Source organism: Coffea arabica, chromosome 4c (assembly GCF_036785885.1).
Source record: "Coffea arabica cultivar ET-39 chromosome 4c, Coffea Arabica ET-39 HiFi, whole genome shotgun sequence".
In the NCBI taxonomy this organism is placed as follows: Eukaryota; Viridiplantae; Streptophyta; class Magnoliopsida; order Gentianales; family Rubiaceae; genus Coffea; species Coffea arabica.
Window position 1 is genome coordinate 6,055,864 of NC_092316.1, and position 19,506 is coordinate 6,075,369.

At 35.0% G+C, this 19,506-nt stretch overlaps 1 protein-coding gene and 1 long non-coding RNA gene across 3 annotated transcripts; both read left to right on the forward strand.

Annotated features, from left to right (window-relative positions):
* Positions 1-6,498: 6,498 nt before the first annotated feature.
* LOC113738829 (uncharacterized) lies at positions 6,499-8,858 on the forward strand. Of its 2 annotated transcripts, none has more exons than XR_003460222.2 (3): positions 6,499-7,127; positions 7,257-7,376; positions 8,545-8,858. It is a non-coding gene; the product is annotated as an uncharacterized lncRNA (long non-coding RNA). The 2 variants fall into 2 exon arrangements; XR_003460223.2 differs by having other exon boundaries at positions 6,500-7,127; positions 7,257-7,365.
* Positions 8,859-12,800: 3,942 nt separating this feature from the next.
* On the forward strand, positions 12,801-16,275 carry LOC113740138 (uncharacterized). The gene is made up of 6 exons (XM_027267649.2): positions 12,801-13,048; positions 13,140-13,302; positions 13,541-13,634; positions 14,045-14,244; positions 14,527-14,639; positions 15,462-16,275. The coding sequence occupies exons 1-5, from the start codon at positions 12,989-12,991 to the stop codon at positions 14,631-14,633; spliced, it is 624 nt and encodes a 207-aa protein (XP_027123450.1). The 5' UTR covers positions 12,801-12,988; the 3' UTR covers positions 14,634-14,639; positions 15,462-16,275.
* The last annotated feature ends 3,231 nt before the right edge of the window (positions 16,276-19,506 follow it).

Below are 19,506 nucleotides of genomic sequence, written 5' to 3' on the forward strand. Positions count from 1 at the left end.
TCCGCATCACACAACAATATTTGTTTTAACTCATAATTTGTTTTAAGAAGAGAAATCAAAACCTCTAAAAATTATAAAAGATAACAAGTGGTTGTAACAGTCGATTTGCCTCATTGTTAATTGTCTTTCTTCAACACGTTAAGTTGGAAAGTGCAATTATTATCTTTCCATCTTTAAAGGTGAAAATTTTTGGTATGACATGATAATCCGACTCGAATACGATTTGAAATTGATAGGTTTAATATAATTTGAACAAAAATGAATCATTCTTCAGTCGATCTATTAACGACACAAATGTAAATGAATCGGGTTGGGTCAACCCATAAGTTGGCACGCTAACTTGATAATAATTAAACATTACTAGATAGGTCCTCATTTTTTATAAGGTATTGTCTGAGTATGTATGGAAGTACTGGATTTTATGTATGTTGAAAATTCGGGCCTGAATGGATTAGGTTTTTTTGAAAATGTTGTTTAAATAGTATACTATAGTATTATATATCAAAAACTTGATACTATAGATGCAATTTGATATGTTTTAAATTTTTAAATTTGTTGGAGTATTTTTAAAAATTTGTTAAAGATTTTGTAAGGTTCAAGTGAAAACTAAGAGAAAGGGTGAATAAGGTTGATCACAAAAAACAAAACAAGTTTTCACTCAATAAGAGCACTCCAACTAATTGCACAAATTCACAATTATAAAACAAATGTAGAATAATAAAAATTGCACAATTAAGTAACAAAATAAAAGAAAGTGATAGAAATTCAAATCAAAACTTTCATATTTCTTCCAAACTTGAAGTCGACTCCAATCTAATAGCCTCTTCAATTGATGGTGTTGTTAACCACCTTGTACATAAGAATGATCATTCTTTGTTCACCCTAAACACTCTTTAGTTGAATTAAAGAGTTCTATAACTTTCCTAGTTAACTCTCACTATATTATAATTATTAGGATAAAAAATAAAAAAGCCATTGTGGTAAACCTAATATACAGAAAAGTCCCCCATGATTTTAAAATATACAACACGACCCCTCATGCTTTGAAATAAATTGTAAAGGTGACGGAATCTGTTAAATTTAACGGAAATGGATAAAATGACCAAAATGCCCTGATATAATTAAGCAAAAGACAGCTCAAAAAAATCATTTATTTTATTCTCTAAATAGAGAGAATTGAGGGTTAAGGGGTAGAATAGGTATATTTGATAAAAATTAGGCATAAAATTTTTTTTTTTTTAGGTTCCAATAAATCATTTCCGTTAAATTTAACGTATTCCGTCACCTTTACAATTTAATGTATTCCGTCACCTTTACGATTTCCGTTAAAAGAAGCCCTCATCCTCTCCCTTCTTCCGAACACCACCACCTACTGCTAGCAACCTCTATGCCTCTATCCCCTCCTCCCTCTACCCCACCTCGCCCAACCCCTCAAAAACACCTAATCCATATGGATGTTTTTTGTTTTAGCAATCTTCATTAAAGGTTCTATAAACTCCAATCATTCTACATTCCAGATCTTAAGATTGTTGCAATGTACTATAATCCTACAACATAGAAGACAAAAGCAATTTCCAAACCAGAGACGGAAGACGCAGGAAAGAGTGTAGCTCTTCTACTTTCTCCAGTGTCTGCCCGAGGAATTGAGAGATATTACCAAACAGAAATGAAGAGCGAATAAACATGTAATAATCTCTCCCTCTTTCTCTGAAGACAGACGATGCCTACCCCTAGAATAGCCTCAATCCAGGTCGATCGCAGAGCTTTCTTCCGTCCGGGCCAACATTTTCCTTGATGCCGAAGTACATCATGTTTACAAAAGAAAGCCAAAACCCATTCAGAATCTATAAAACGATATCTAGCAGAATTCCCACAACTTTGTTGGATGGAAGTTAATTTACAACAAATGCAAGTCATGTGCTTAATAAAGGACAACGTTCAAAAAGGAAATTCATTCCAAATATACTCCTATTAATAAGAAAATTTAATGCAATAAGGTTTTGTTCCTAATACAAAATCTCGATCTGGGTATTCCATACGCTCAACAATGTTAAATGGCATTCATGACATTGTATTAACTTTTTTTTTTTTCTTTTTTATGACAACGGTCGTGATGGAAAGCAAACAAACCTAATTTCATTCCAAATCAAAGTCTATTCCAAATTCATGTTATGAACTACATAAAATACCTCGATGATGTTGTTATAATGGCATCCTTGTTTTGCAACATTAACATGATTAATTATTCCATGACAAAAGTAGTATTGGAAAGAAAAAAAAAACGCTATACATATATACACACAGAGCAGCGTAGTCAAGACATTTGTTGAGGGGGTTGTAATAATAATAAAATAAAAAATTCTATGATCCTTTTGGGAAATTATTCCCTTAATATCTGTCTCCTAGTGATAATAGCGGTTCAAATTTTAAATGATTAAAGTTGATGTAGTCTAAGGACACAAAACCATTTTCTAGTGGTGCAACCAACATTAAAATTTACCCAACTCAGAAACTCAAATAAAATGATATCACTACTATTAGCTAAAGTGAACATTCCACAGTAATACCATTAACGCAGCACAACTTTCTTTTTCTTAAGATAACTTGCAACTTCAAAACAACAAAAAAGTCTCCTAGTTGTGGTTATATATCTAATATATAAACATAGAATATGTTTGCCTCATTTGTAAGCAACACTCAGCATTAAGAGGCAACACTTCGCACTTGATCAATTTTCATCCGCCAGCGACACATCAAACAGCACTTGGGGCTCAAGCTTCGTCAGTTATGTCGTCTACGTCTAGCATCCCTGAATCAAAAGCAAGTTAGATACCCAACCACGGTCACGCTGCAAGCCATTAATTCCAGGAGTTCGAAACAACTAGATTAGAATAACATGGAAAATATTGTTGGAAGTTAAGAAGAAGAAAGAAGCGCAACAACAATAAATCAGTAAGCATAGAACATCTACTATGGCCATCTAGTAAGGGGCTGCTTGGTTCATGTATAGGACCAGAAATGGAATCCAAGTCAAATTACCTATGGAATCATTGCAATAACAATTGTTTTGGTTACCATATTTTCCGGAGTAGGAATCAAACTAGATTTCCTTTTTTTTTTAACAATTTGTTTTCCCTTTCCTAGGAGTGTAAATGAGTCTAATCAACATATTGTTGGAAGTTAATCAAGAGTTAGAATAACATGGAAAATATTGTTGGAAGTTAAGAAGAAGAAGAAAGAAGCGCAACAACAATAAATCAGTAAGCATAGAACATCTACTACGGCCGTCTAGTAAGGGGCCGCTTGGTTCATGTATAGGAACAGAAGTGGAATCCAAATCAAATTACCTATGGAATCATTGCAATAACAATTGTTTTGGTTACCATATTTTCCGGAGTGGGAATCAAACTAGATTTTCTTTTTTTTTTTTTTAACAATTTGTTTTCCCTTTCCTAGGAGTGTAAATGAGTCTAATCAACTCGAACACCCAAGCATTCAAGCTTGTTTGATTATTTGAACGAGTTTGAAATTTTGTTCAAACTTGGTTTTTTTGTCTGCTGAACCAAGTTTGAATGAGCTTTTTGTCGAGCTTGAATATTATCAAACACAAAATGCTGTTCAAACTTGACTCGACTAATTGGCGAACTAAGCTTGATCGAGCTCTTACCAAGCCAAGCTTGATTCAAATATCGAGTAGTTTAGTTCATCTTTTAGCCCTGCCTTTTCCTTCTTGCGTTGTTATTAAGATACCGTTGCCTATCACCTCTAAGGGTAGCACTAAACCACCTATCCACCTCTAAGGGTAGCACATCAAATGACATACATTGCCATAAGAAGCATAACAATGCCAAGCAACACTCTAAAAAGGTAAACAAAATAGTACAAGTTAAGGGGCACTAGTCCAGATTTTTCTGGTTTTCTCATATGCATGAAAAAATACCTTATTTTATCAATCATCTCCAGCTGCGCTTCATATTTTATTCTGTGCCATCAAGAAAAGCATCATTAGAACTATCACCATTACCATGTGTCCATTACATAATTGTCCAGAGCTTAAAAATACATGCTAACTCCAAAGGTAAAAAGAAGGAAAAAGAAACTGAAAAAGATATATAATCATAGCTCTTCAATCTGATGCAATGTAATGCCCTAACAAAGAAACAAATTTATCACTGCCACAACCATCCTCTTGCGTATACATACATAAAAGAAAAACGTCCACATGACTATCGCTCATCTCTCTTTGTTCAAAGCTGAAAAAGAAAGCGTTGGACAGCAGGTACCACAGCATACAGAATGGGCTTTTCCTAGTTCACATTTTAGTTCACCAAGTTTTACATGAAAAAGGACATCCCAAATTCCAAAAACAAAATTCAACACCAATGCATATGTTGTATTTATTTACGAGGAAATTCAAAAATGTTTCCAAATGCTTCTATCTTTTCGGATCCTCAATGATGAACAAACTTCTATTTCATACACACAGGAGTAGGAAAAGAAACTAATAGCAAGAAATGCAAGATCTGGAATTCAAGAGTCTGCTTTGATAGAACACCTGGGAAACAAAGTGTGGACCAGGGTATGGTTTGTAGGCTGTAACTATAGCACCAGGGGGGTTGGGAAAATAGCGCAAGCCAAGCCGGGCAAGGAGTGTTTGGCCAAAAGACGGCGTTGGATTGACTCCACAGAATCCCCACCTATTAGCTCATCCGGTTGATAGGGATCGACTCCATAGAATCCCCACCTATTCGACCTGCTTATAAATGCCACTGTGCTTACTTTGGTGACAACTTCTTTTGGGTCTGGATCGCCATCAACCCTTACGATGACACTCCTTTGACCGGGAACTTCTTTGTTTGCGGCTTTGTTCAAGGTAGCTTTTGCAAGTTCAGTCTTCTCTTGCATTCCTTTCTCAAATTTGTATCCTCCCTCCCGTCTAACCGCTGGCAATGGCATTTGGGATTAAGGGCTGCCTTCTGGTGGCAAGTTCAAAAGGTCTCTTTCCTGTTGCCTCGCTCCTCTAGATGTTATAAGCAAATTGGGCAGTGCTTACTAGACAAGACTGTGGGGATTCTCTCTCCTTCTCTATTATAAATAAGGGTATTTTAGGTATTCGACCTGTTGCCGGTAACTCAACCAGTTCAGAAGGTAATTTTCATTTTAGTTATGAAGTTTAGGGTGTTTATGTGGAAGTTTCTAAACAATAGGGGATAAGGTATTTTTTCGCGAAACCACAAGAGGGTTTCTTGTATTTTACCCTAAAGAGTTCTATAACTTTCCTAGTTAACTCTTACTCTATTATAATTATTACCAACTAACCAAGAGCTACTATACAAATGAGGCTCACTTTCACAAAGTTTTAGTTCTCTTCTTAAGAAATATAACAAATCCAACTTTCTGCAAACCTATACAATAATCAAAATATTTTTCTATCCAAAAATCACTCTAAAAAGTTTGTATTTTGTGTAGGTAAAAATCTCTTTTCTTCTCATGCTTGAGAGTATTTATATGTGGGGAAATTTTATCCCAAAACTCTCTTCAACGATCAAGAAACTAGTTGTTGAAAAACTAGCCATTGGAGTTGCCGGACGCTCAATTCTACGTGTCGAACGTTCGATCCAATTGCTCTACGTCCGATAGTAAACAGAAGGTTCAAGTTTCAACTGTTTTTGTATCGGATGTCCGATATGAGGGATAAGTGCTCAATCGAAATATCCGATGTATATTCGCTAATTGTCGGACGTCTAATACTGTGTTGAGCGTTCGATTCTTGCGTTCTACAGGCAATATTGCTTTTTAATTTTTTATTTATTTTTCTGCTTTTTTTCATCTTGCAAGATACTTGTCCCTAATCATTTTTTATATAAAAATATTAGTTCAAATTATCATTTTGTTACGTTATCATCAAAATTAATGATTAATCAACCTAAATCTTCAAATTTCTACTCACTACTAGGGCTGCAAACGAATCGAGCCGCTCGCGAGCCGCTCGAGTCAAGCTCGAGTCGAGCTCGAGATTAATCGAGCTCGAGTCAAACTCGAGCTCGAACTCGAGCTCAGAATATTAAGCTCGTTAGCTCGCGAGCCGGCTCGCGAGTTTGAGTATATATATTTATATATATTTTTTATTTTTATTTAATAATAAAATTACGTATATTATATATAAATATATTTTAATTTTTTATTTTCATAGTGAAATTACGTATATATCCTTAATATTTTATTATTTATTCAGAAAAAATATTATTTTTTTTTATTTTTTTAAAAATAAAATATTTTTTTTTAATTTTTTTCGAGCTCGAGCTCGGCTCGACTTGATTCGAGTCGAGCTCGAGCTCGAAAATTGCCAGCTCGTCGAGCTCGAGCTCGAGCTCGAGCTTGGTAAAATTTAGTCGAGGCTCGGCTCGATTAGCTCAAAACTCGACTCGACTCGGCTCGTTTGCAGCCCTACTCGCTACCATACCACCTGCCACCCTTCCTTTTTTCCCTCCTCCTCTCTCTTCCCTCCCTCTTCCTTGTTCGTTCTCTTCTTTTTCTTCTAACTTTCCTCCTCCTCTCTCTCCTCTCATCTCCTTTTCCCTTCCTTCCCTTTCCCCTTCTTCGCACCCTTCATTCGTTACTATAGATTTACTGGTAGCAACCTAGTTGCGAGCCACTACCAGATCTAGTCGATAGGTGATGTTTAAAACTTTGAAGTTTAAAGAGACCCTGAAAAAACATACCACGTTATCCAAGTTTTTTCACAAATAAATCTACAGTAGAGTTTTTTTTTTTTCAAACAATGCCCCAACTGTAAAATTTTTATTTTATTTTTGGCTCGTGTACTTTGGGCCTAAATACAGCGCAAAAATTCTTATCCATCTTTATATCATCTTGTAAGTTACCAACCAAAACCGGCCCAAATTTACCACTCTTACCACTACCAAGAGGCCCGGCCTTCGGGTTTTCACATTTCAACAATCAGCAACGAGAAAGCCAGCAGTGAGAATATACGAGAAAAACAGACAAAGAAGTGAAGAAGAGTCATGAGATCAGCGAGATGGGGCTATTTTAGAATCATCACAGGCACCATTATTGGTGGCATTTTTGGCTTCTATGTTATGCACCTTGCTGAACTCAAGTACAAGGTTTTGTTGAACCTCCGAAACCTTCTTTTTTTTTTTTTTTAATTGTTTATGTTATTTAAAGTTTTTAAAGTCATGTTGAACAATGTCAATTCTGTTCTTTGTTTACTCTCTCTCTTTTGGGTTAATCAGGAGATGTGGAATGAAAGACTGAAGAAGTATGAGGAAGAGCTGAATAGGAAGAAAATTGCAGAGCAATCCAATGAATTTCAAGAATCCCTATAGCATTGTTCTGCTGGATGTAATAAAAATGTGATCTTTTAGTTTTCTTTTGTCTTTGTTTTATCCTTTTCCTTTTGGAACAGAAAAAGATGGTTTTGATGTTGTCCTGTGGAAGATTATTTCACCAGCTCTAAATTAGCTAGTTTGGAAGACATGTTTGATATGTGTAGTTTCTCACCTTTGATATCTGCGTTATTTCATGGAAGTTTTTCTGAATGACAAAGCTTTTGGTGTATGTTTTCTGGGTTCTGATCTTATCCTTGTTTTGGCCCGTTCTTGATTGGGGTCAAGAATTTTTCTGAGGGCTATTCAAGTACCAGTAATAAGGCATGTCGGGATTCGTGAATTGTGCTTAGCATATAAAGATCAGAACGTTCTTTTTGACACTCGTGTTCTTTGGCAAATAAAGAAGTGAATTCTTTACATTTGCAGTAGCACGGCTATAGGTGCTTTTATTAGTGTAAAATTGATAGTAAGACATCTGTAATTACATGGGATCTTGAAAGCAAGGTTGGGGAATTCAAATGGTTCAATTATATAATAGCGATTTTATAATTCGGCTGACCATGTGTTGGGAACAAAGTTTCTGCTTTTGAATTGTTATCTCATTGTTATTGGTTGATGTTCGCGTAAACAATTTGAAGTTTCACACAATTGATGGATGGTGCATCCTTCTAATTTCTGTTCTTGTTGCTGCTTGATATGTTACCTTGAGCACATCATTTTAGAGGTGACCTTTATAGCCTTTCGATGCATTTCTCAAGAAGGCTTAGAAACTACCTTTGGCTCATCTGTCTATGATATTGACAAGCTATGGAGTTCATTGGATAGTGTTCTTCATGCTAAATTTGTACCTCAACTTAAGATTATACAGCTAATGACTTTTTTATCAAGTCGCTATCTATGTGTTGACTTAAACTTGGGAGGTCTTAGTATTCACGCTCCTATTGCTTACAGCACAAGTGGAAGGAAGTTTTGTGCAACACAAGTCAGTGCATGTAGAATTACACTTAACACTGTATCAATGACCTGATAGAACTTCTCTGCTCATGACCTCGTTGGAAAGTGATAGGATGACAATATTTTTCAGTTCAAATATATTCGGTTAATTTGTTGAGAAATCATTTTGCTTTAAGAATCCTTGTATTTCTTCATGTATACTTTTAACTTCTAATTTGCATTTGTTAAAACTTTGCAGATGTTGGAGTCCTGTTCCCGTTTGGTGAAAGCCTCGCATTATGCTTCTCATTGTAGAAAGACATTTTTGCCTTCTTTCTAGAAATGATTGCTCTGTAGCTGGTCAGTTGTAGATTGTGATTTCTTTTTATCTGAAACTTGGTTGATGTTTTGAAAGCAACCCTCACTCGCAATTTTACCCTTGTCTGGTGTAGACCTTGATGCTATTTGTAAGCCTGGGCGGCCACAGTTATATGTACATCAAGTTCATATCTTGATGGTATTTTTGAACACAGTTGCTCCTTTTGCCGAAGAAACGAGTACTTCTTGATTCAATGTTTCTGTTTCTATGTTGCTTTAGTGGTGGAATTAAAAGGTTATGTTACTTGCGTGTTCTTTTTAAACTGCTTGTTTTAGACGAAAGTTGGCCTGTAGTCCATCTGAAATTTTATTACATGGCTTTGTGTTTAGGGCTTAATATCTGCTTCTACTTGAGAGGATATTTATTGCTAATTTCATGAACAAGTTCTCATTACGAAGCTCATAGCAATGACTTGCTTGGGATCTTAGTTTGCTGATAAAAATGAATTAATTAGTCTTCAATCACGTTTCAAATAGCAGTGTCATTTATTGATTAAATGGTCAAGTGTCTCTTGAATTCACAGAGGATCATTAATCTGAAGATCATTATTCATATGATTCATACCCCCTTTACCGTTTAGGGGAAGGTTGAAGCTGCATGTTCATGTTCAAATGTGCACCCTGGCAACTTCAACTTTTTCAACTGGCTCCAGTGGGATGATTTTTGTTTCTTTTTCGAGTTAAAACTTTGCTTAATTTTAATACAGAAAAAAGGGATTTTGACGAATGCAGCCTCCAATTCAAGCTGGTCTCGTCATTTCCCTAGCAGCAGCAGCACTATAGTAAAGCTCATATATGATATATCCCCAACAGCAATGCAAATACGAGGGGGCTTCAATATTTGGGAACTGATGAAGAAATGTTTTAAAGGATTGTGTGGAAAAGAAAGATGAAGGCAGAGCGAGTGGTTTATACTGAAAAACTAGACTCTTACCAGTTCTACTCATTTATCCTTTTTTCTAGACAGCTATTGATAATATCTTTATGATTGTTGAATCCGCCCAATAATTCTTCTTTACCCAAGTACACTGAACATACAAGTTATACCTAGATTGATACACTCCTAAGTTATGTTCATCGTGATGAGTTTAACATAGCCAGGTTAGATCAGTACCAGTCTATTGCAGGGTGTTAGAATTTAGCTTCTTTGAAAAGAACTAAAAAAAAAAAAGCTCATTTAATGGCATAGGTATAATCGAGATCATCAGTGCTACGTATTACTGTGGCTTAGAAATCAAACGTGAATTTGGTTTAAAACATGTTTTATTCCAGCTTTCCCCTTTGTTGTTAAATCCCATTACTTTGAGGAGAAAATATTTCATTCTTTGAAAGCGGACCGTAATAGCCTTAAAGTATTACTCTTTGTCTTTGATATAATATGCATTGTAGCACAACAAACTTCGCAACAAGTGATCAAAATGGCATAGATGCATTCATGGTAGTCCTTCTACGGAGAGGTTTCCTCATCAGTAACAAAATTTTCTGGGGTTTAGTAGATAACAACGAATTCCAAGTCCAAATTGTGCAGAAAAGAAGAACAAAAGGAGTTTTCTTTTCTTTTTTTTTTTGAAGAGGGGGGTCGTTGGATGGGAAGTTGCATTTTTAGGAAGCAGTGAGGTTGCAGGCCTACTGGGGTGCTTCTTCCCACCGCAAAGGCCAGTGGGTTCTCTTCGGTTTCAGAAATGTTGCACTTGAAGGAAATTGAAAAGCCAGAGAAAGATGAGGCTGCCTGCTCAAAAAAAACGAAACGCTTCAAATGAGGCCCAATCAATATCTATTTAATGCTGCATTTATGTTCTTAAAGCATTAAAAACTTCTGTTATTCCGTCCATTCTGTTTGACTGAAGAAGTTGGTGAACTGTGAACATTGCATCTGACGAGCCCAGGATTTGACAAGGAATTGAAGCGAGTAAAATGTGATTTGTTGTCAAGGTATCCTCCATTTTCTATCTGCTCGTTTATCTCCCAAGTGTCAAGGTAGTTGCTTCCAGTGCAGAAACAAATTTTCTTTTGCTCATAAAGCTGTAATATTTGGTTATGGCTCTTGGAGTTGCAGTACGCTAACTTACGGATGATGGCATTCTTATATAAAATGTTCTTTCTTTCTTGGTCTGGGGGACCTGTTTGATTAGTTAATGGCAATACACATGTTAAGGAGAATAGAGAGTGAGTATTTCTTTGGCGAAGGAAAGATATGGTGACCATTCTCCATCCTTGTTGTTCAATATCATCTCATGTCTTTTCAGTGATTTGGTAGCAAGCTTTTGGCTCCCTTTTCATCTCATGTCTTTGTATCCTATGCTTAAGTGCAGTTTTTAGGTATTAGAGGGATGAGAAATTGTGCCTTTCAACACACCAGCATGATGCCAATGGTGGTTGCATGTTTATTAGAGCTCCACCATTTCAAAATTTTAACTTTTGGTGGTATTTTTTTGGCTTAATCTTTTGCATCTGAAGAAATAAGATTTGCTTTCTTCCGTTGAATGCTAACTCAATCTAATTTTTTGCTCATTTGTGTATCTACTTGGATCTTAGGATTGTAAATTTTCTCTTTTGCATGTTTAGTTTCCAAATGTACAGAAGCATTCCAACAATTTTTCACTAGTGCAGGAGGGAGCCTCAATTTTTGGTTAACTAACCGTATACTAATGTGTTTTATGATGATAGACAGCAATGGATGTTTTTATTTTTCCATAGACAGAAGAAGTAACACACACAATTAGGTTAAAAACACTCAGGAGTCATCGTCAAATCGGACTCTAAAGTCAGTCTAAGGGGGACTCACAAACCAACACCATCCAACTAATTGATGACAGGAGGTGCGGTTGAAGACCTTAAACCCAGAATAACTAAGGTAGTACATACTAAGGTATGTTAAGTTTGTCTTTTAGTACAATTGGTGCAATTAATATATTTCTTTTCCAAGAAATTAGTACATACTAAGGTATGTTAAGTTTGTCTAGAGTACTTGGTCGGTCTAGTGGCTAAAATTGAGCATTTCGAATTTAAAAGTTTTGGGCTCTCATCTTTTCTCTCCACATTTAGAAAAAAACAAAATTTAAAAAAAAGTATGCATTAAGTTTGTGTACATGATGATCAAAAAAAAAAAAAAAAGTTTCAATAGTTTTAAAGATCACAAAAGGGTAGTTCACCTAATGAATCTTTGACTATTTTAATCCTTTAATCAACAGTTTCAAAGAAAACACAACACTATGGTAATCACCAGTCAAATGTAAAAGAGCAACTTTGTAGTATTAAATATACTAGTGCATAAATCCTTCCTTCGAAATGGAAGGTCGATGCACATAAGATATCCGTTTTTCATCTTTGTTTTCTAACATCTTCTTTCTAGATCTTTTCCCCTGCATCCTTGTCATTGTTGCATTATATGTATTCACCATAAGCTTTCACTAGTATATTTTACAACAAAAAAAAAAAAAAAAAATTTATTTGGGAAAAAAAGATTAACATTTTATTAATTTATTTAACCCCCAAAACTTTAAGCTACCAAAATAACAATAACATTATCATTTCTTGATTGATAATTATGCTTTTCCATTTACTGCAATTCAAAGTGTAAATTGACAATCAAACGTGTTTGAGTGTACTTTTTTCTTTAGATCGCAACATGCACGTATTTTGACAATTAAATAATCAATTAGTCTATTTTATCTAAACCATAACATTTACAAGTTCATTCTTTTTTTTCTTTTTTTTTTTGCATCATTGGACACATTAAAGACATTGATACAAAAGACGTGGAATAAATTAATCAAATAGTCTATTTTATCTAAACCACAACATTTACAAGTTGATTCTTTTTTTTTTTTTTTGGCATCATTAGACACATTAAAGCCGTTTGTTTCGATTGGCCTGATTTCAAATAAAAAAATTTACTTTACAAATTTTAATCACCTTTTTATCTCACATACATCACATCACAAAAAATGCTACATTAATTATTTCAAATAAATTATTCAAATAAACTCTTATCCAAACTTGCATTATATCATTCCCGTTCTTCTTCTTTTTTTTTTTTTTAAAATTACTGTAGTATCTTTCCCTTCGATCCAAACGGTTCCTCAAATTTGGACTTCAACTTAGGTAGATCAATTGAGCAAACTCCCAAGTCCTAACCTACCAAGCCACACAACCGACGATGGCTAATAGACAAGAACTGTGAGAGAAAATATGTACTAATTCGAATATTCAAACAGAAAATGATTTCTATATATTACCCGCCCGAATCGAATCGAATAATATATAATTGTGTGTTAGGCACATTTAAGAAGTGAAAACACGAAAAAAAGCGCGGGAAGAGAGCAATGGAGGATTCAGGGGCGATTCTCTGTCAGATCTCCTCTCTCAAGGACATGCTCGATCATGTACGCCAATTATACATGCATGCATGTATGTATGTCCACAAGTTATTTAGTATTTATTATTATTTGTTCTAATTTGGTCTTCAAATTTTAGGTGAACGAAGAAATCGAGAAGAATATTCAGATCACCAGAGACATCGAATCGGAGATCGTCAAGTGCGGAGAAATCGAGACCGCTTTAATTGCTCGAGAGCTCGAATTGATGAGAACGGCGTACATGTTACAGCTCGAAATCCACGGCCTGAAGATTGTCACAGGTGCAAACTACTTAACCAAAAAAAAAAAAATCAGTAGAGTAGAGTAGCTTATATTAATTATTTTTCGGCATATGGAAACATTAAATTCAGGTATTTTGCTTAATTTTCTGTTCAAATAGTAGACTTATATTGCCCGAATTAACTCCAAAATTACAGATAATTGGGAAAAAATTCTTTTTTTGACACCTATAGTTTTTAGGAGAATGATGCACTGTTTCATCCGTGTTGTGTTTCCCAGATGATTCGACAAGCTCAGTGAAAGTATTGGAAAATGAGATATGCTGTCTCAGAATGAAGAAAAACGAGATAAAGAGAAGAATGAACAGCAAGCGGTAATACTCTGAAAGTGTCTGCCTGGAAAACAAGTAGAAGTTGGCGTACATCAGAAATTAGGTTCTTTGTTTGCTTTACTGTGTTTTTTTTAACTAATCTGGAACTTTCAAAATAGTCGCATATCCTGATTTTGTATAGCTATGTTGCCAAAAACAAGTCCAAACTTCTTTTTACTTTTGCCCCCTTATACCGTTTTCTGTAGGAAATCATTTTTCTGATAGCAGGTATGGGATTCACTGTTTAGATTTCTATGGGTTGTCAAGTTGTGTGAAATGGCTATTTGAATCCTATGTAGAATTCCGTTGTCTGTCAAAGTGCAATTTTGTTTGCTTGCTGCAGTTCTAATGGTCTATACTTCTAACACCAAGTTGCGGACTGCCCTGTCAAGACTTTTTCTGTTTGTGTACAGGGAACAATTCATGGTTGTATGCCTAGATTTTCAGGAAGAAATCAGCAAGCGAGAAAATGATAGAGCTTCGGTATTGCTGGAGGAGAAACAAGTGCTAGAAAATGAAATTGATGATTTGAATAAGAAGAATAATGCTCTGAAAAACTCAATGATGGCATTCATGGAAGATATAGTTGAAGATCTTCAGGGTTCTATATCTGGTAATGCTAGTTTTTTCTTTCTTTCTTTTTGTGCTACACGTTTTTATTCCTTTTCTTTCTTTTTTTAATCTGTTGATAGTTTTTCTTAAACACAATAAGCTGGAAGTAAGGTTTACAAACCCTTGCCTGATATGGCCTTCTTTGAACTTGTTAATTGCCAAATTCTGCTTCCACAATGAAGCTGGTGAATCTTCTATAAATTCTGTAACTATCATTGGTGCTGTTTAGGCTTGTTCGTCACCTCACACTTATTCTTGTGTTGCAATTTGTGGTGAGATGCAGCTTTACAAGTTGAGATTCAGGCTAGAAACTTTGAGAATGACAAAATGCTCAAGGATATTGAGGAGTTAAAAGCAACTCTGCTCTCAGCAATTTCTTTTGGGTCTTGATCTATGGTAATTTCTTCTTGATATGTGGAGACAGTTAATCTTTCATTGACATTATTGGTTTGGCTCCATTTCTTCACCTCTGCCCTATGTCTTTCCTCTACTTCATCAGTAAAAAGGTAAAATCCTTATCATGTACCACGATGGCTCAACTCCTTATCAGCTGAATTTTCCTGAATTGAAAGTTGTTTATCAAAACCATGAGATGTATATATCTGTTTGACCATCTATCAGTAGTTTTTCAGTATATACTATGAAGAGGAAAGAAAATGTGTTTAGTTCTTAAAGTATTTCGGGATAAAATAATCTTAACTGTCATTTGGAAAGTTGAGGGCTAAACTTTATTTAGATTTTGAGCGCAAATATAGGCCATCTTCTGAATCTGTACAAGGTGGAAATGCTGTAGAGTTTTCATTCTTTTTGGTTAGATATGCACTTTGCTTTATTAACAGCTATGGTGCTTATTCTAACTTGAATTAAGCTGTGGTATTTTTGCTTATGTTAAATAGTCTTCTCACTATCTTTTCCGTTTGCCAGCTTAAAAAAAAATACAGTACGTGCACAATCTGAATGCTAAACTTTGATCAGTTTACAAATAAGTTCAAAATCACACATTTTTTTTTATCAGTTCTAAAATCCTTGGCTATGATCTGAAATATTTCAAAGCTCTTTTTAGTTGTAATTGCTTGCACCTTTATTTTTTTATCAGTTCTAAAATCCTTGGCTACTATCTGGAATATTTCAAACCTCTCCTTAGTTGTAATTGCTTATTCTACAAGGTTTTACAAACCTTATAATTTCACTTCTGTTATCCCCCTCTACATGCTGCAGCTGCGAAAAGTGAATGTGGAGGAGCTGACTTTTACATGCTTGAATCTTGTCCTCCTGATCATGAACCTGTTGTATGAGGCCACAAATTTTATGGTTGCACGTACAAGCCCCATGCTGAAACAGTGCATGCTGAGAGGAATTCTAGTTTTGTGAAATTTGGTGCTCAGCTCAACTTTTAGTTAGCAGCCAAGGTAAACTGACACAATTCCTTTTTCTGGCAAGAGGGAAAAAGAAAAGATGCAACCGCTCCGAGTTTATTGTGTTTTGTCTCCTTGGAACTGAGCATTTCAATTTGCCTTTCATCCATTAAAAAATGTTCACTCATGAACCATGGCTTGAAGTTTGATAGGAGGAGGAAATGTTTAGGTTCGTAGACAGGGAAAGGTTCGTAGAAAAAATGTTCACTCATGAACCATGGCGTGAAATAAACGGGCAGTTGTATAAGCGCATAATGAAGGAAGATTGTCTGCCATATTAAAGACAGGGACCATGTATTGTCTTGCAATAATCATGCGCTTTTCGATCCTTTGGGGCCGTACGCTTTTGGTATTCCCGGATAATTGCATGTAGGGAAGTGCAGACTCAGCATGGGACCTGTATTTCCATCATGTAGCTGGTAAAAAGTGAAAATTTAGCACTGCCGTGAAGAATGTTTAAGCTTCGTAATTGGTGAGTGATTGGATCAGTAATTAAGCATTTGAGATGCCTAGCTCAATTTACGCATCAGCATACAGTTGTAAGTACCTTTCCCAGAGTTAAAAATTGCAAATAATAAAATTCAAAAGGAAAATTGTAGGTGGGCTTTTGAGGGCAAGTCACTTGTTCAGTTGTTTCAGAGTAACTCTTGCCGCTTTGTTTACCAAGTTGTTTCATAAAATGTTCAGTTCTTGTGTGTGTAAATTTGGTCAGGCAGATTGAATCTATGTATTATTAGTCTATACAGGATCAGCTTTACGACTTTCAATCAATGAAGAAGGGGGAAGAACTTGAAAAAAAAAAAAGGTTAATTACATTTTCCTCCTCTAAGGTTTGACCATATTATCAATCAATCCCTGTAATTTGTTCAAATAACTGTCGCACCCTTTGAATGATCAAACATTTAACAAAAACCCCTTTAATGCCGAAATGCCCTTTTTGAGACCATATTGCATTAAAAAAGGAACATATTTTTATTTATTAACCTTCAAGTAATCCAAAAAAATCATCAAAAAGTTTTTGCTTATTATTTTATAAAAATCATATCTTTGTTTTCATAAATAGTTTTGAATCAATAATTATCTTAAATCTTAAAAATGAATATTAAAAATTAGATAAATTGAAAGAAAAATAAAAAAGAAGTGATTATTTTAAATCCTCAAGTATGGTTCGAATTTGTGGTTCAAGGCATGTTTTCCTCAATTTGAACCATACTTCAGGAATTAAAATAATTTCTTCTTTTTTTATTTTTCTTTCAATTTATCTAATTTTAATATTCATTTTTAAGATTTAAAATAATTATTGATTCAAAACTATTTATGGAAGCAAAGATATGGTTTTTATAAAATAATAAGCAAAAATTTTTTCCTATTTTTTTGGATTGCTTCATGGTTAATAAAATAAAAATATGTTCTTTTTTTAATGTAACATGGCCTCAATAAGGGCATTTTCGGCATTAAGGGAGTTTTTGTTAAATGTTTGATCATTCAAAGGGTGAGACCATTATTTAGACAAATTATAGGGATTGATTGGTAATATGATCAAACCTCAGGAGAGGTAAATGTAATTAACCCAAAAAAAAATGTGGGTCTAGTAAACGAGTGGATGTTGGGCCCAAAGTGAATTTATCCTCTATAAGAGGGGCATTGTGATCTTCCTTGATGTTCAATTGTAGATTGACGCACTCCATCTTTTCTTCTTTAGAATTTCAATTATAAAGTGCAGAATTGCTCTATTATATTTATATACAGTGCCTAGAGGAAGAACTTTGCGGGTGAAAAGTATCTGAAGATGAACAGTGCTTCAGTCAATGGAAGTTCTTGTAAGAAAAGATGTCGATGTAAAGTTGTAGGAGAGTATCTCAAAGAGCAAAGAAGTAGGCTTATCATAATGGGAAGATGTATTGTGTTGCTTCTCTTCTGGCAGGATTACTTGGAGTGGCTGCTTGCAACTCCGCTCCTCCATTTCCGGTGCTATTTTGAATTTTTCTTGATTTTTATTCATCTGACAATCCAACAAGAATTGATTTATTTATTTTTTTTAATGTTCACAATTCTTTTCGACTCACGATCCTTTCAGTACCTGATGCTCATTATTAGTGAAGTAATAGTTAATCTCATTATGCCATCAATTCTTGTTTCATCTGCAGAAGATGAATGCCTGATTCTCCCCCCCTTCCCTCGTAAATCGAGTTTGTTCTATTAAACCTTACTTGTTTATGGAACAAATTAATTTTGGAATGGTTTCTAAGATTGAAAATGGAAACAATGAACTAGAATATTAAAATACGCTAAAAACACTTAATCCATACCGAGCCAAAGTAATATTTCAGCACATTCCTGTTTCTGCTGTTCTTGCCTGTTGGAAGGACGTAGTTGCAAACTGGAGAAGGATACCTTTAACTAGGCAAAATTGGGATTTCGGTGGATGTGTTCCTTGCTTGCTGATGATTTTGTTGGGAACATATTGTGTAACAACACTAATGCTAGCTGCTGATGTAATTGGAACGAGTACATTCCTTTGAATGCACCGTCGTTGCTGATCAATGAAATTCTCAATGTAAAGGAATCTTAAATTAGCAGTGAATGGCTTTCAGAATAAAACACAAACATTTTTTGTGTTATTTGAGAGATCCAAAATGAAATGACTCAAAAAATTTACTCGCTCATCAGTCTTTAGTTGCATGCTATTAATTTTATTTTGCTTTTAATAGCCTATTTGAACAATATGAACAGCTGATTTAAATCTCAAGCACAAAAAATCTTGACGGGTTTACTTCTCTAGTCTTTAATTCTATTCAGTTCAATCGTGCTAGCCATCCTAGTGTCATTTTATGGGCCGTATATGTTGCAATTTTACAAACACAAGTACATTAGACACTGCTCCGCGTGAATGGTCCAGCGGTAGCACCTCCCATAGGTGACTAATAGGTCTCGAGTTTGAGTCTTTGCTCCGCTGGGTTCCTTCGCGCACTTAATGTATTTGGATCGGATTGGGGCGCCGAACCCAGGCCGCAAGGAATTAATCGGGTCCCGTAAGGATTGATCCATTAATCGGGTCCCGTAAGAATTGATCCGGATACCCCTGTATCGACAAAAAAAAAAAAAAAAAATACATTAGACACTGGGCTAACAGCCTGTTAGGCTGTTGAGAGTACATTAGACACTGGGCTAACAGCCTGTTAGGCTGTTGGTCTAAAGCCTTGGTGGGGTGAAAGCTTAAGGGTTCAACCTTTGCTTACCACCATATACTTGTCACTTAATTGTAACTAGAGCTGTAAACGAATCGAATCGAATCGAGTATCTCATGTTTGAGCTCTGTTCCATTCGTTAAGCAAAATCGAATCGAATATACCTGTCACTTAATTGTAACTAGAGTTGTAAACGAATCGAATCAAATCGAGTATCTTATGTTTGAGCTCTGTTTCGTGTTCGTTCGTTAATTTTCGAATTCCAAACCTGTATTCGTGTTCGGTTCGCTAAGCAAAATTCATGTTTGAATTCGAGTTTGTGTTCGACTCGTTTAACATAAACGAGCCATTCGCAAACATGCTCGAAATACTCGAATCCAAATTATTTTAAGCCTTGAATATGCCATACAAATCATTAATCATTCTAAAAAATAATTAAAGTACTAAGTGACTAAATTCTATTATTCATTAATTATATAACTAACATTAACATAAAAATAACAAATAAAACCCTCCAAATATAAAAGTCTAGCCATAAAATTAACTCTAAAATTTGTCAAATAATAATTATGTCCATTTCGCAAACGTTCGTTAAAACTCGCGAACATGCTAGTGTTTGTTCAATTATTAATCGAACAAAAAAATTCATTTGAACTTGAC